This window comes from Diospyros lotus, chromosome 14 (assembly GCF_014633365.1).
Source record: "Diospyros lotus cultivar Yz01 chromosome 14, ASM1463336v1, whole genome shotgun sequence".
NCBI lineage: Eukaryota > Viridiplantae > Streptophyta > Magnoliopsida > Ericales > Ebenaceae > Diospyros > Diospyros lotus.
Genome location: NC_068351.1, coordinates 5,715,874 through 5,733,868, shown reverse-complemented (window position 1 = coordinate 5,733,868; position 17,995 = coordinate 5,715,874). Strand labels below are relative to the sequence as shown.

Genomic DNA, 17,995 nt, shown 5'->3' with positions numbered 1-17,995 from the left:
TAAGACCCACGATAACGATATGTTATGTATGATGGTTATGCATGATGGCGTGGGATGTTAAATGATGAAATAAATAGTACTAGAAGAATAATGATTCGGTAGCCTATGCTTAGTTGCTAGTAGGTTTGTATATAGGACTTGGGCGCCATTGTATACATCTTATGTGGGCCCCAAGTCCCATATAAGATGTGCAGTTTACTTTATGTTTATGCATTTAGGGAAAAAACACATATTGTACATGGCGTGATGAATTGTTGCATTGGCATGAAACTCATATGGTATGGGAAAAGTTCTATTCTTAACCTGTTGTCTTTATTCTATTATGCTTGCGAGCCTTGTGGCTCACGTTTGCTTGCATCATTCCAAGTAAGGGCTAGGCTTCGGATATTGGCAAGCTAAGCAGTGCTTGAGGCGGGGTTTAGACATGTATAGAATTCCAACCATAAGGTCCTGCTGGTGTCTTTTTGCTGCAGATATTGTAATAGGATAACATGTAAACTTCAGTGTTGCCTAATGTAACTGATCCTGACGAATGCTTAAGAATGTGTTAAATGATTGATAAGACAATATCAAAGCTTTGATGTCAGGAATAAGTATGCCAGCTTTTGTACTTTTTTTAAGACTCTGGCAGGCGTTAATCATTCTGACGTTTCCCCTTGATTTCCTCGGCCGGAGTTTCCAAGGAAGAGGTCGCCACGAGTTTTTGATAGCCGTGCTAGCGTCGCATCCCTAGAAAAAGATATATAAATATTAAATATAAAATAGGGGTGTTACAATAATTGCTTGGTTTTCATCAGAAATTTTCTCATCTATATTTGTTAACCCTATGGTGATAACTTTGAAATCATCCAGATTTTCTTCTAGGGTTTTTAAAGGATCCATCTTAAAACCAAAGAATTGTTCTTTAAGATATATTTTATTTGACAAAGACTTAACCATATACAAAGACTCTAATTTACTCTATACCTTTGTAATGGTTTACTTATTGTTTACTTGCCTAAGGATATTGTCGGAGAGATTGAGAATTAGAAGGCTGGAGGCTAATTCGTTAATGTCTTATCTCTCCTAATCAAACATTGCTTTCGGTGTCTCATTTCCTTTCTTTCCTTCCTTTTATTTTGTCAAGGCCTTCACACATCGGTGTTGGACTAACACAGCCTTCATCTTTTTCTTCCATGTGTGGAAGTCCCTGTGGCCGTCAAACTTTTCGAGCTCTACTTTCATAGGTGTCATCTTTGGTTCGATTTTTGCAAGGAAAAACAAAGAAACAACTGCAACACATAATTGAAGAAAAAAAAAACAAAAAAATGGAACAACAACACTAGACAAACGGCGTACACAAAACACAGACTACAAAAGAAAAATGAATCAACAAAAAAAATGGATCGAAAATAAGAAAAATGCTCGCTAAAATCCTTATAACCCTAACTAGGTTTCAAAGAAAATCTCAAGAACATTACAAATATCATATTACAATTCTCCAAATATGCCGAGCAATAACATGCAATCAACCTCACCAATCTCTCCCACACAATCAAGTGATTCACACTTACAACAGGGAGTAATAACACTTCAATCCCTAATGAATCTTGCAATAGACTACAAAGAAACGTGACAATAAACAGAAACAACAGTGGCAGTAACAAAAATCGAGATAACCAAAACAAAAATTGAAGAACTGAAAATAAACGAACACAATTGCACTCAAGAACACAATGAGAGGTTAGGGCACAAAAGGATATGATGCACTTACAGAGTCAGAAGCCGATTACGGTCTCTGATCTCCCTTTTGTGTCGCGATCTTTTCTTCTTCTGATCACCTTCGTGATTCTCTGGTCTTGATCTCCTTTGTCTATTTAGAGACGCGATCAAGATCTTGAGTCCCTCGAGTGGCTTTGATACCACTTGTCAATATCTTTAACCTATCAACGCACCACATCCACGGTAATACCAAGAACAATGTGGAAATACCAAAACAAAAAGCCAACAAACGCACATGAACACACTAACCACGGTGCACACACCACAAAATAACGAGACAACGTTTGCGTGTTCAAATCTGAAATAGATCTTACTCACGACAGGATTTTACCATAGTCAATCCACTAAAATGATAGACAGTGGATTTACAAAAATTTACAGCGATTACAATGAAATCAAGACCAACAACCGAAGCAAGAAGATGATACAAACAGATAATACAATACTTAATCAATCAAGTGATTCCAGCACTCTCAAGACAATCTTATATGCATCTCTCACACTCAATCCCACGAAAAAATAGTGCAAGATCAATACATGTACTTGATTCTCGATTTAAGGTTCCGATCGTATCTGTTCTCTCGCGATTTAAGGTTCCGATCGTATCTGCTCTCTCGCACGACTTTTGGCTTTTGTTCAGGCTTTATATACAAAGGGGCTTTGATGACAATCCTTGGATTGAGGGTTTAAAGAGATGATCAACAACTCACAAATACTAGTCGATTTATATATTAATAAAGTCAAATGACATGCAAATAAAATGAAATTGAAATATATAAAATATATTAATTAATTTTGAATCATAAATCAACACAGTCAATAGTAATTTGATGAGTTGTTTTAGGTTCAAAGTGAAACAAATAGTGGTATAAATCTATGGCAAAGGAAGGATAATACAAGTGTGTAGATAAAAGGAGTGAAAATGAGTGGATTAGGCAAATAGAGAAGGCAGGCTAAAAGTCAAACACGGCATAACCTCTGTAAACATAGGTTTAGTTTAAAGACAATTCTCACTGCCAAGGTGTTACACTGTGACGTGTAGGGAGTGTTTGTTTTCTCTTAAATTTTTTCTAAAAGGTAAACGCGTTTTCTACTATTTCCACGTGGACAGATCATAACAATAAATCAGATGAGAGGATTATTGCAGCCTCAAAATTGAGGAGGCACAAGTGGTGAATGTGGTGGAACCACAAAACGGTGATTGAATCATTTCCCAACATTTATTGGTTCCGATACTAATGCTAATTGACAAAATGCCCCATCACTGAGTGTTACGCAGTCCACCAAAATAGATAGAAAGAAAGAAAGAAAGAATGAATGCCAAAGAAAAATAAAACAAAACAAATCAAATCATAACGAGACGGTTCAAGCCAATAATTGCGAGCAGGAGAGAGCATTGCAGAGCACATCTGAAGATGAGACGCCGCCATTGAGAGAGAGAGAGAGAGAGAGAGAGAGAGATCAACGATCCATCGTAGACCATTCCCGGACGGCTTCCGATTCTGCCTCTGAGCATGCGACTAATGGATTCGCCGGAGATGACACCGACGCCAGATCCTCCACTCCACCGAAGAAACTCCATCACGGCGCCGGTTGTCGTTCCTGGAAAGCTCAAGGTGGTGCCAACTAAGACTGATCGCGCCGCCAGCTTCACCACCACAATCTTCAGCGACTTCTCGACGTCGTGCTCGTCATCGTCGTCAGTCGATTTCGAGCTCATCCCGATGGCTATATTCAAGCCCCCCTCCTACACCTCCCTGAGGGACCTGCTCCCTGGGGCCTCCTCCGGCGTCCAGTCCCCCAGCTGCGCCTCCTACGGCGGCAACTCCGGCTACGAAATCTCCATCCGCAACCGCCTCGTCAAGCAGGCGGCCTGGGCATACCTCCAGCCCATGTCCACCTCCCCTGGCGCCCCCGGCGACAACTTCCTCCGCCGCCTTTGGGCCGCGATCACCGGCCGCAGGCCCTTCGCCGCGTTCTTCCGCTTCTTCACTCGCACCTTGAGCCATGCCTTGGACTGCTTGGTCGGAGCTCTCCCGGACCGGAGCTCTAGATAGCGAAACCCTGACGGTAAGACTAACGGCGCTTGTTTCCCTTTGTATATGTGTGTACTATTTTCAATATTTATTTGGAATGATCCAAATCTTGTTTTTGGTTTTATTCAAGGCTTTTGGGCTCGTTGATTTGAATCTCCTTACAATGTACAGAGAGAGAATGAAAAGAATAAAACTTAATTCGGAGTTTTCCTGACTGAAATGAACTCTGTTGGGAATTAATTGTTCGTTTTTGCAACTTTCGAGCTCGAGTCTGGTGGTTCAGCTTCCTGCTGGGAGTTGTGGGATGGCACCGGGCAATGTTGGCGCGGTTGCTTCCAGTGGGAGGGGCGGAGGAGCCGATGAAGTGCGGCGGTGGTTTGCAGTATTCAGGAAGGAAATATTGGTAAAGCATATAATTAGACCTTGCAATTGCGTGTATATATATATAATATAGTAGAAGCCATGGTGTTGGTGATGATGCAGTGAACTGTTACTCTTGTTACCAACATAGAGTAGAGGGTATGGAGAAGAAGATGTATTCCTGTGTATACATATATATATATATGTATTTTTGGGTGCATATTCTGTGCATACAATTTTGTTCACTGCAGCCTAATTTCTTTCAAAAAATTAGGCCCATATATTTGTTTTATTAGTAAATGTAGGCGTGGACATATTTACAATTCGTTCGTCTGATTGCAAACAGCATTGTTGCTGTAAAAAAATTAACATTTAAACAACAGAAACAGCGATATTGTCTTTTAGGTGCCACGCTAAAGGTTGGATCCACATAACATTAACCTGAACCATAGAACAAGCAAACAGCAATTGTTTGCTGCTTGCAACCACAGAACCAGCAAAAAAAAAAAAAAAAATCCAACAGCTTTATTGTTGCTGATGTGAAGGCTATTTGGTTAACATGTGACTCCTTGGACTGAAATGAAGCTTAGAGATGAGCTTGAAATGTCATGTGACAGAGAGCCTCGTCGCAATGGATGGCGACACAAAACCTCACACATCCACCTGTGAACGTGTATTTAAGTCGTGAGTCCTCCTGACTCCTGAGCCCTGAGTCCTGACCCAGCCACGTACGTTCAGACAAAACAAATTGTTTAGGCTCGTGCGTACTTGGTCTTCATAGGAAATTCGTGGTGTCCCGTCTACAACTGTGGGTCTGTACTGTGGCCTCTCAACCTTTTTAGTTTCCATTGTCTTGTTAAAAGAAAATAAAAAACCGTTGGCCTCCCAACTTTTGTTATTTTTTTAGTTTAGCCTTTACCCTTTAAACTTGAAATCGTGCTAAATTTATCGTTTAATTTTTTTTTTTAAATCGTTTTCTTTGCTCCTTAAATGTTAGTTTTTTTTCTCTCTCAAATTTACCTAATAATTAAAATCATTCAAAAATTTTAAGAGTTAATTTTAGCAAATATATATATATATATATATTCAGGAGCTAAATTGACTAAAATAAAAAAAAAAATCCCAAGGGCCAAATTATTAAATTTTCATTAATTCAAATGTTAAAGTTTGCCATGGGCACAGCCTTGTAAAACTAGAATTACATCTTGCAGAATGGTGATATTAAATATAATATATTAAAATAAACAAAAACGCTCTTTTTTCCTTCTATATATGCCCTTCCACCAAGAAGGTATTTTGATTTTTTTCTATGAATTCTCAATTTTAGTTATCTCATTTATGGCCAAATTACAAAAATAGTCGTTGAATTTTGCACTAAAATATAAAAAGATCACTGAACTTTAATTTGTAACAAAAATGTTACTAAACTTTTTACTAAGATACAAAAAGATCATTAAATTTTAATTTTGTATGCAATTCTATAATTATCTCATAAATTTTTCACATTACAGGTAGAGTTGGTAAATAGGTCGGGTGGCCCGTCTCGCAACCTAACCAAGTATTATATCAAACGGGACGTGCCGGGTCAGTGTTTTGTGGCCTAGCTCACCAAAAATAGAGGTGGCCCACCAAAATGGTCATGCCCGGCCTGCCTTAGTTCGTTTATTAAGAGTCATAGGGCTGTGTTGCGCTCCCATTTTCTATTGCCTGGCCTAACCCACCTCCCTCGTGGACCAAATTTTACTCGGCCCATGAAATCGGTGGGCCAAGCAGGAGGCGGCCCGACCCGCTTATTTTTCAACTCTAATTACACGTGAGTATTAGCCCATTTTCATTTGGGCTTTTGTTTTTTCATCACGTGCATAACACATCTAGCCCATACCTTCAGCTTTGGGCCCATTGTATTGATTATACTAGCCCAATTCCTTCCTCTCAACTTCGCCCACTTTTTATAATTGGAGCAAATTTATTATTGACACTCTTCAATTGTTCTCTCAATGGACAAATGATAAAAGGGTTGACCATTGACCAACCCCATCCGCCCCAACTTTATTTCTAGGACTGCAATGTTTGGAGCTGATTGGATCAATTGAACAAATTTGCCCCCGCCGTCGGCCAACCTGAGCCAACTAGTAGGCCCAAAAATCATTTTCCTTATTTCTAGCATTAAACTGTCAGCTAGAGCTCTGAATCTCATTATAATTGGACCCCCATCCATCGCAGTTAAGTTCTAAGTTTCGCCTCGCAATACCCGCAATTAATTCCCTAATTCGCACTTTTAGGCCTTCAAAAATCATCGTATGGCATTTCGAGCCTCTCGGTCTTTTTAGGTTTAAAATGATTATTTTACTTAATTTCCTTTTCTTGTATTATATATTGAGTCTCTTATTTATTTTGAATTTCAACCATACCTCCTTAATGTTACTTAACAATTTTAGTCAAATATACATTGAAAAAAAAAATTAATAGCAACCGAAAAAAATAAATAGACATAACGTTTGACGATAAAATCTAATAAAAATGATATTTATCTTAACAAGAATAAAGATGATCCTCACTCACAACATCAATTAAAGATCTTGGCAAGTAATTCTAAGCATAACAATAGAAGTACAAAACTAGGTATGGTTTGTTTTAGACAAACATTTCTGTACAAGTATTGCTCCCATTTGAATTAATCCAAGCTGCAACTTCACTTCTTCTTGTCCTGTTGGTGCACACATCCGATCAAATTCCTCTTCATATTTGTAGAAAAGCATCCATGGAGTTTTAACAAAGCTTAAAGCAATTAAAAATGTTATGTATATATTACCTTCTTGCTCGATCTTGAAACCTTCCCATGAGCCAAATAGTCCATAATATCTACAAAGGCTGATTGCCCCAGCTCGGTGCAGTTTTTCCAATAGTACAGGGCCACGTTCCACGCCCTCGCCCTCACCTCCTGTAAGTTCCGGTCCATGCCGGGCTCGTACTTCGCCACGTACGGCCGCAAGAATGTCTCGTAGATATACCCAGTTCCCTATATTACATGCCCAGAACCAGAATCATAAACACGAGATAAGTAGACTGCTATTCAGTCGCAAAGGGTTTATGGGCGATCATTGTAATCTCTTACAACTAGGCAGACAGACTATTAGGGGTTACAATTGCTTCTACTAGTAGTTATTAGTTAATGAGGGTTAATTTGTAAGACCTTGGTTTTCGGATGCCACAAATAGATGATCACTGCAAGCTTCACCTCGTCATACATTGGAACCCTTCAGGAGAGAACGTGTTCATTAATAATTAATGGAGAGCAGAAAACAGCAGCCAATCAATTAATTAAGATTTAGGGAAGAAATTAAACACTGCATTACCATGAAACAAATCTCTCCATCACCGTCAAAATTGCTATAATAATCCTGAAAAATTCATATATACACACTCAGCTCATTAGGAAATCTGGACTTCAAAATTCAATGGGAAGGTGACATTTTAATTTTTTTTTTTTTTTTTTGGGGGGGGGTGGGGGGGGGAACAAGTCAAACATATTGACCGCTGTGGTCCTAGTTCGTTCTTATTTTTAGCTCGTTAATTATTTTTTATGAAGTTTTTCTTGATTAATCTCTTTCAACTTTGTTTTCTATAATTCCTTTTGGTCAATCCATTTTTTCTTACACAAATATATATTCGTCAAATAACTCCAGTTTAGAAATTTCATTGGTATAGAACTCTACGGAACCTTCAAAATGTTGGAAGTTGAACAGATGCCGGTCAACCGCATCTAGAACTAAAGCTCAAAAGAAACAAAAGAGAAAACATAAACGAATGGGGTTTAAATATTTATTACCAATATTGACACCAAAAGCGAAGGTCTGCCGTCTCAACTCTGTTCCCCTCTAAAGCTTTGAAACATTCAAGCGCAGGGTAGGCGTACCCCAGAACCATTCTGCAACAGTCCAAACGCATACAATTCAATCTTTAATTAGCCCAGTCAATATTCAAGATTTCTCTTTCTGAACAGCTCAAGCTGAAGATGAAGGATAGATTCGAAAACAAGAGACAAAACAGAGAAAGCGAAAGAATGATCCCAGGAGGAACAATTAATTGGCTTCCAACATACACAAGTCCTCTGGAGATGAACTCTCCCAGCATCTTCTATCCCGGTGTGTCGAATTCCTAAACAACCAAATTAATATTCTTGTTCATCAGAAACAAGGAATTTAAAACAATAGATTTTGTATTGCTTTGAATGAATTATATAATTGTCAAATAGATCAATTTATAAAGTGAAATACACAAGAAATAAAGATAAACCTACAGATCTAGATTAATCAAGACTTGAACTTAAAATATCCTAATCTTAACTTTAGCTTTTCATATTTTGAAATCCAATCCAAAAGACAGTGGAATCGTACCTGTTAAGCGACAAGACAAACGAACTTGTGATCGCGATCCCTCTCCACAAGGATCACACGATTCGAAACGCGAGCAGGGGATTCAGAGACTGCATTATTGGGACGGAAACTTTCAGTCAACAAAATGAAAAGGCGACGAAGAAAAGAGAGAAAAATCGAACAGTTTCTGATACATGCTTCTGTAATTACATTACCTGGTGTGTTTCAGGCGAGCGCGAAGAAGAAGAAGAAGTTGGTTATGAATGAGCAGTTGTGCCTGGGAAGTTAAACGGCGATTCGATTCGATTCGATTGGATTTGGTTTTGGATGAAACTTAGAAGGCAGAGAGAGACAGAGAGAAGGAAGGCGCGGGATTTCGTGCGCCGGACGCCTTGCGGATTAAATAGATGCTTAGGATATCTTCGGAATTGGCCAACGGATTCATTTACCGTTATTCGTTATTTTTATGGCGTTTTACGTTATTTTAATCTGCAGACTTTGAATTCCAAGTCAACGGGAATCACATTATTCACAATTATGAGGATTTTAATTTTAAAATAAAATAAGGGTGTGTTTGATTAGAAAAAGATAAAAAAAAAATATTTCTTAATTCTGTAGAAAACAATTCTCACATTCTTCTCCTAGTTACAATTTTTTATGAAAAATGGGTCAAAACATACTTTAATGTGTTGTACCGTGAAATTTTCCATAGAAAATGTTCAGCAACTAAACATGCAAGAATGGAAAGTTTTTCATTGATATGACATTTTCTATAGAAAATAATTCTAATCAAATACATCCCTTTAAAATAAAAATTATTATGTATTTAGGAACTAAATTCTGGCTAGAAATTAGTATTAAATAACATCCAGGGTTTATTTGATTATTCGAACTTAATTTTCAACTAATTATAAGAGCAGTTGAAGTTTAGGTTAAGTTTCGACCAAACCGTGGTATCAAATTCTTAGAATTTAGGTATGTATGCCCTTTACTGGGCATTAGCTTACTTACCATACGCCAAAACACTGGCTGCTTTTTGTTCAACTTTATTAAATAAGGAATACTTTGTTATGAAGCAAGTTAGGTGGTGCATGCAGGGGCGAGCCAGTGAAGGCCAGTGAGTGTGACCCGCCATTCATTGAGGTTTATATTGGTCTAAATTTTTTAATAAGTCTTTATTTATGTTAGATTGGGTTTTAATTTAAACCCAATTACTTTAGTTATGAAAAAAATTAATTAATAAATTTAAATTATAAATTTTGATAATCCAATTTCAAATTCTCACAAAAAAAAAAAACTATTATAAGATATTGAATGAATTTTATTAACTTTTAGTATATTTATATTACTCTATTATTATTTTTTTAATAAATTTTGCCCTGAAGAATTTTCTTAGCTCCGCCCCTTGGTGCATGAGATACTTATGTTTATCGCTTTATGTAATTTAATTTATTGATCTTTAAATTATTTAGTGTTGATGCATATGATAGCAAAGTTGGGTTCAAACAATGACTCGAATCTTATATAAAAGACGGGCGGATATATATTGTTTGGTTTTAATAATATATATAGTTGTATAAATTAATTATAAAACAATTAATATATATACATGTTCATTTTAATTTAAAATAAAATAAAAATGGTACTCTTCACGTGAAGGAATGGTTTTTTATTAATGTTGGTTTGGTTGACCGACTGATATGTCCAAGAAACTGCTACAATAAATAGTAATATTAATTGATTCACGTACCAAATGAAATATATTAAAGGTAGGAAGGATGGACCGATGAGATTAGGTTGATGGTGGGTTTATCTGAGGCTGGTGCTTAATTTAATTTGCATCACTCATGGCGTAAGTGAACGGAATCTTAATGAATTCATGGCTTACATGCAAGACAGGGACATTTAAGGGCACGTTTGATTGGTCATTTTTTTATAAAAAATTAATATTATCCATTCAAATTCCTGTTTTTAAAGTGTTTGATTGATCAAACTTTTCATAAAAAATATTTTTCATAGTGCAGTCACGTGGCTCTCAATTTCACTTTTGTTGTAATTGATTTTCTCATGGAGGGTTAGATTTCATTTTTCATGAAACCACACACGGAAAGCACACAATTGCTTCCTCTTCCACCACTGCACACAAAAAAAGAGTAGCGAAGATTAGCGGTTGCAACGGCCATCAACAATGGTGGCGACGAAGATGGCAATGACGAAGATGGCCGCTGCAACTGACGATGGCGATGATAGGGGGAGGAGGTAGGGAGAAAAAATGGATTTGGAATGGAGAAAGAGATGGGCAGCGACGCTTACCGCTACAACCGACCATGGCGTCCGATCGACGGACGCCTCATTGACCTCATCTCTTTCCTCTAACGTCTTTTTATTCTCCAGGTCTTGATGGGAGAAGGCAGCAATGGCGACTATGCTTTCTCTAGTAAGGGGAGAAGGCAGGTTCTATCGGTTTCGTGCTACTGGATTTCTTCATTCTCCAATGATGGCGGTGATGGGGGGAAGGCAGGGAGAAGAACTGGGTTTGTGAGATATATAGGGGGAGAAAGAGAGAGATGGGAGAAGGCTGGAAGGAGATGAAGGTGGGTTTGGGAAGAAAATTTCATAAAAAAAAAAATTGCAATCAAACATTTTTAATTAATAATTTTCATGTAAATAATTTTTAAGTAATTGAATTTGATATAACTTATTTTTTTTATATATAAATTTCATACTTGCAATTAAACGCACCCTAAGTTTAATTAGAAATATTTATATAAATGGTGAATTATAATATCAATATATAATTTAGTTGACTTAATTTCCTCACCATTTGTTTAATTTTTTTTTAAACGAAAGTTCTTTTTGTTAAGAAAAAGAAAAGAAAAAGGTTTTCTCCAAATATATTCAAACTATAGAGACGTGTTAAGGTGATACTTGTGATCTTCTTCTTAATTCGCAATCTTAATTTCTGTTGAATATTTAATTATAATTTAGACATTGTGATTTTTTTTTTATGTTAATAATAATTTAATTTCTCAGATCACATGTTTAGGTAAGCTTTGAATTGTTTAAGGACTAAATTGGGATTAATTTAGGTATGTTTAATTACGTGATCCAAACGGATTCTTATTGGGGGATCCCTCAACGAATTAGAGTTTGAATACCGCCGCAACTCCATTATAATTTCATATTAAATTCCTCGTCCTTGATCTCCGTTTCTTGTAGGAAAGTAAAAAATAATTTCCCTAAAAAATAGTTTCAAGTAACACTATTTATAATATCAGTTTTTTATTATTATATCTATCCCTATATATATCCACCATCTCTCTTTTGATAAAGTTACACGCGCAAAGCTTCCTTAGTCTATCACTTTTGGCCATAAACCTTGTGTGGTCTTCTCATTTTCAAGCAAGTAATCAAAGATGAAGGAAGGGTAATTTTGTCAAATTTATTATTATTATTATTTTATATAAAATGTCAAATCAAGGATGTGTTTTATTAGAATTATTTTCCATAAAAAATATCACATCAATAAAAAAAATTTCGTACTTGTATGTTTGATTGCTTAACATTTTTCATAGAAAAACTTCATAATACAACATATTGAAGCATATTTTGACCCATTCTTCGTAGAAAATTGCAACTAGGGAATGGAGGAATTGTTTTCTATAGAATTGAAAAATATTTTTCTTTTTTATATTCTTTCAATCAAACACACCCGAAGTGTCTTTTTGCTTAGTTTTGCAATTGCTACAGCCACTTCCTTAACGTCCACAACTAAGAGTATGTTTGATTGAAATTGTTTTTCATGAAAAATGTCACATTAATGAAAAAAATTTCATACTTGCATGTTTGATTGTTTAGCATTTTTCATGAAAAATTTTCATAGTACAACACATTAAAACATGTTTTGACCAATTTTTCATAAAAAATTGCAACTAGGGGGATGAGAATTGTTTTTCATGAAATTGAAAAATATTTTATTTTTCCATCTTTTTCCAATCAAACACACCAAGATTGAATTAGTTGTATCCTCGTACTTGTAATTTTTTTTCTTTTTTTTTTGTGAGATCCATTTACAAAAGGTACATTAGATGATAATGTCTCTCTTATTTTTTTGCATCTCCTACATCTCAACATCATCATCTAATTAAATCGATTGAATTTTTAAGATCTCATCAAAATTGATATCGTGAAATAACTTGGCAAAACTTTTAATTGCCGTATCATTTTCTCCAACAAGTGTCATCTCATTGTATATCTCTATTTTCTTCTACAAGCACTTTTCATTATTAGAATGTGCCTGCATAATCAAACGCACAAACAAAGTTTAAATTTGAATCATTAATATAAAGCAAACAGAAAAAAAATATGCATAAAAAATAAAGTAAAATAGTTACTATTATTTCCTTATCGTATACATCCTTTGCAGTAGTTCTTATCTTTACAAAAATCATCCCGATCAAAACTACTTTTCTTCTTTAGTTGGCTTAAAATTCTCCATTTCTTCTTCACTATCTTCAAGTGGTTTTCAACGTGATGAGGAACACAATTCACCCCAAATTTCAAGTTGATTAATCTAGCAACATGTTGAAAACTTTTAGAATTGAAAGATAAAGAAGATTTATTCCCTTTCGTAGCCTCCTAACCTAAGATTTGAAGTAGCATGTAAGACATAAGTTTAGCTCATTTAAAATATTTCATCTTACTTTTATTGTCTTTTACTTTGCTTATATCTATAACCATCACAAAAAATTATAGATAAAAAAAGAATGTCATATTTATTCTACGCTTGCTACAATATAATCATTTCTCATAGTTGGGGCTATCGTATCTCTTTTTTATGCATATTCCCGTTGTTCTTCTCTTTCATTTCTTTGACTTGAAAAGGTTCTTTGTGTGTTACTCTAACTCGATGCAATAATTTCTTTCATAATAAAATCATTAGGATCTCCTCCCGTTATATGGTTATTAGAATACAACTAGCAAACAGAACATCAATTTGTGTTTTATAGGACCAATATGGATGAGAATATATTGCACGAAATCATTAGTTTAGTATATCAAAATTGCATTTAATTGTGCTTCTAAGTGAAGAGCGACAAAAATTAAACATCTTGTTTTTATTTTTAAATGGGTGATTAGTAAATTCTTTGAGATAATATTGAATACCATGGTATGGAGTTATTACTCCACCTTGGGTGCCATAACCGGCAAGATAATATTGTTTTACACATTTAATACAAAAATATATTACAACTAAAAAACATGTCTATATTTGTATAATTATAACAAATTTTAATTTTATGAATACCTTTAAAAATCTTAACCCCTCATCTCTTGATAATACACCATTTAAAATACTAAATCATGTGCATTTCTTTCTCAACCAACTAAAGTATACATAAACTTTAAATCAAAAAAGATGGCTGCAAACACATTTTGTGTAGTTCCATACTTTTGACCATAAAATTTCTATTGAATTTCGTAAGATATATTTGCATGAACATGAGTTCCATCATGTGCTCCAACACAATCCTAATTAATTAAAAAAAAAAAAAAAACTTTGTGAAAACTTTTTCTTTTGTTAGATTGGCAAACTAAACACATAAAATATGGATAATATATTTCATTGTTGACCATTTGTGCAAGGATGGCACTTTCAAGATCTTTAATATTGTATAATTTTAAACTTGCACATAGTACAATTCTAAAATAGTAATGTTCACTTTTAACTCATCTTTAGACATTGTCACCAATAATTCGAAACTTAATATTGTGTCCTATTATTTGCAAGAAAATCATCACTTGGTTCATGACACTCATATTTGAAATTGATTGTAAAAATTTAAATGTTTCTAAGACATGACATAACTGATGAAATATTTTTGGCATCATACAAAGTTATTCAAAACAATGCCTATCACCTTGATTTAATTAATTACATGAGTATGTAAAATATTTTTAAAGAGGTTGGCATCAAGACGATGTTATCTTTGTATGCTATTACTATTTTTACACTCATCAATGACTAAACCGTTTACTGCAACTACAATTGCAACAACCTTTTTGCATATAATACGAATAAATTGGTTGTCCCATCTATATAGAGCAGATTGATACGAGAACACAAATTGTTATCAAAACTTGATCAAATTAGAACAATCCTATTATATTGTACAAAAGTATAAAAAAGAGTTTTGTTCAATATTTTAAGGCAACAACAAAAACACAAAGACATCAAAAGCATTGCAAATAAAAAATAACAACAGACACAATATGGAAGAATGGAGCATCACCAACAGGCAACAACAATAATAAATCATGAACAATGACAAAAAAAAAAATTAATAATAGATCCCCAAGGAATAATAGATCACCAACAAACAACATCACTGATAGATTATCAAACAAACATATCAATGAAGAACAAAATGAATAATAGCTCACCAAATGCATAAATTCAGCCTAAAAATACCTAATAGTGAATAAGAGAGAGTGCCAAATAGAGGGCTAGATAGTGAAGCAGGCGAACACTACGACGACAACGAAAACCCAAGCGAAGATGGACAGAGGCAGAGACAACGACGTAGTGAGGTGGATTTGGTGCAGAAGGACGAAGATGACAACATAAATAGGTCAATTTGGCCGAAGGCAATGATGGAGACGATAACAAAGGCGGAGCTCGATAAACAGACAGGTGAAGACTGAGATGGCAAAGTAGAAGGGTAAATCTGGATGGAGATAGCGACACAAGTGGAACTTGAGGATAAAGGCTATGACGCAAAAGGAATCAACGAACACAAGTGGCGACGAAGCAGGAAGAGCTCGATAGAGATGGAGACGATGTTAGATCAATGGCAGAAAAAAAAAAAAAAAAAACAGAGTTAACTACATATTTTGGGATAAAAATTAGTGTAAAATCATTCATGGATGGCAATTAACACATTTCTCATAAATGGAAAACATTACTTTGCCCGAGGGATTTACTGATGGGCTTACCGAATGGGGGTAAAAAAATCAAAATGCCTATGTCACTGCTTTCGCCTCTCTTCTCTCTCCCTTCCCATGCCCGTGATGCGACTACCAACCTTCGACTGCTATTGCCTTCGCCTCACTGCCATCACCTCACCGACCATTGGAGGATGTAGCGACAATCAGTGAGGCGATGGCGACAAGGCGATGACAGAGAGGCAACGAGGCGAAGGCAGCAGTAGTTGGCGGTTGCATTGCGGCCATGAGAAGAGAGAGAGGCGTGACATCCCTTGCAAATTTGTATTTTGGGAGGACATTTTAATCTTTTTGACTATATTCGGTAAGTCTCTCGATAAACCCTTGGGCAATGTACGACGGCCGCTCATAAATTGTGGTTTGTTTTGGGCCACAGCACAAAAATTCTGAAGGATAAATTATGGGAAGAATAATTTCTTGGTTGGGAGAAAAAATAAAAATATTTTTATAATTCTCTCTTCCTTACTAAAAAATATATATTTTTGCTAATTAAAACATGAAAACAAAATCAATACTGCTGTGAAGTAGTGTGCAAATGAAATACTGCTGTTGTCTTGTGAGCGGTATATATATGTTTACATTACATATTCACTAAAATAGAATAGAATCATTTTTCTGCCTTTCTCTATTTATATATTATTTGTCTTTAAACTAAAAAATAATAATATTAACAAACAGTGCATTTAGGACAAAGGATGAAATTTAAATCGTAGAAGAAACTTCTCCATTGCGTAAAATAGTTTGGGGGAGAGATTAGTAATAATGAACATTTATTATTGTTTAATATATCTTTCCCAAACAAACAATGGTTTTAATACCTAAACCTACTTCGTCCCAATTCTTTGGGCCCATAGTAATCCACAAGCCCAAATGAGGCCCAATAATACTTACCTGTTGAATGGATAAGATTTTTCATGGCGATGCAGCAGTTCGTTGCAGAGCTGACAGCCGAGCCCACCAAATCAGTACGCAGTTAACTTAAATTCATCAAATTAAATCAAATAATTTATTTAATCTGGTATTAATCCCTAGGTCATCATACCCACTGTCAGTCATGTCAGCGTCCTCAACTTTCTTCAGATAAATATATATAGATAGATAGATAGAATGCACACATCTTTAAACATCTTTCCCACATTTAAGTGTTGGTCTACATAAGATTAGGCTGTAAAATAACTTCTCCTTCTTTTTCTCCTTCCTTTTAATATAAATAATAATATTATTATATTATTTTGGGATGCCCTCCCTCGCGGGGGGGGGGGGGGGGGGGGGGGGGGCCCGGTCGCTCGCCGGTGTTCCAGAGAATTAAAAAAAAAAAAAAAATGAAGGTTGCATTAATATGGTTTTCCATTTATACAGAGCGAACCATGCCTCTCTCATTGTCATTCAAATCCCTCTCAGTTATCTCTCAACCTAGCCTCCCCGGCACTCCCTCCACCCTCTCTCTCTCTACAATGTCGGGCGGACGGAGAAAGCTCCGGCTCAACACAGTGGCAGTGGACATAGGCTGCAGCAGCTGCCGGCGGCCAAGGCTCTCCAAGATCTTCCACCCAAAACCCAACTCCAAACGACCCACATACCACAAAGTCGACCCCCGGTATGCCGACGACTACACCACCACCACCACCACGACGGCGACCGCCTCCGCCTCCTCCACCTTCTCTCCGAACACCGGCACGCCGCAGTGTTACTCCGATCCTGAGGAGTCGGACATAAGGAGCCTGAGGGCGGTGCAGGGCTTCGGAAGGGTAGGCGGCGGGAGCGTGGCGGTGGAGAAGGACTCCGACGACCCTTATCTCGACTTCCGGCGGTCGATGCTTCAGATGATTTTGGAGAGGGAGATTTACTCCAGGGAAGATCTTCGGGAGCTGCTCAACTGTTTCTTGCAGCTGAATTCGCCGTGCTTCCATGGCGTCATCGTTCGAGCTTTCACTGAGATCTGGAACGGCGTAATCTCCGTCAAATCTCCCAACCTGCATCTGCATGGTGGGCGCGTGTCACGTGCCTTCTAAGGCATCGCACATGCCGTCATGAATGTACTTTTATCGGTAGCACTGTAGCAGGATTTATTAATAAAATTAATGCTAGAATTGATAATTTATGATATACTAAATTATAAATTAGTGTTATTTGTTATGTGTCGTATTTTTATTAAAGGATATACTAAATTTAGAAGACAATAACACACGGTCTTCTTAAATTCCTTTAATAAAAAAGTATCACATAACTTATGACACCGTCATCAATCATGATTTCTAACATTATTCTTCCCTTTACCATAACATCCTCGTCTCAACAAAATTGATAATTTTGTAGTTATAATATTGTGCACCATTAATGAAAAAGCATGTGGGATTAATCTTTAGACGTAAAATTAATCTTCTCCTTAGACTCAGATCATTAAATGTTCTCATCACTGGGTAAGGTAGTAATTAAAATTCATTGTTATAGAATTGG

At 36.1% G+C, this 17,995-nt stretch overlaps 3 protein-coding genes across 3 annotated transcripts; 2 read left to right on the top strand and 1 right to left on the bottom strand.

The window, feature by feature from the left end:
• Positions 1-2,955: 2,955 nt before the first annotated feature.
• On the top strand, positions 2,956-4,379 carry LOC127790086 (uncharacterized). Its single transcript, XM_052319364.1, has 2 exons — positions 2,956-3,831; positions 3,928-4,379. The coding sequence occupies exon 1, from the start codon at positions 3,276-3,278 to the stop codon at positions 3,816-3,818; it is 543 nt and encodes a 180-aa protein (XP_052175324.1). The 5' UTR covers positions 2,956-3,275; the 3' UTR covers positions 3,819-3,831; positions 3,928-4,379.
• A 2,264-nt stretch (positions 4,380-6,643) lies between these two features.
• On the bottom strand, positions 6,644-8,935 carry LOC127790085 (putative HVA22-like protein g). The gene is made up of 8 exons (XM_052319362.1): positions 8,749-8,935; positions 8,555-8,643; positions 8,260-8,315; positions 7,987-8,085; positions 7,514-7,558; positions 7,351-7,414; positions 6,970-7,176; positions 6,644-6,864 (listed from the first exon to the last, which is right to left on the bottom strand). Exons 3-8 carry the CDS (start codon positions 8,289-8,291, stop codon positions 6,850-6,852), a joined length of 462 nt encoding a protein of 153 aa, XP_052175322.1. The 5' UTR covers positions 8,292-8,315; positions 8,555-8,643; positions 8,749-8,935; the 3' UTR covers positions 6,644-6,849.
• A 7,877-nt stretch (positions 8,936-16,812) lies between these two features.
• LOC127790592 (transcription repressor OFP6-like) lies at positions 16,813-17,737 on the top strand. Its single transcript, XM_052320162.1, has one exon. It carries the CDS (start codon positions 16,861-16,863, stop codon positions 17,548-17,550), a length of 690 nt encoding a protein of 229 aa, XP_052176122.1. The 5' UTR covers positions 16,813-16,860; the 3' UTR covers positions 17,551-17,737.
• The last annotated feature ends 258 nt before the right edge of the window (positions 17,738-17,995 follow it).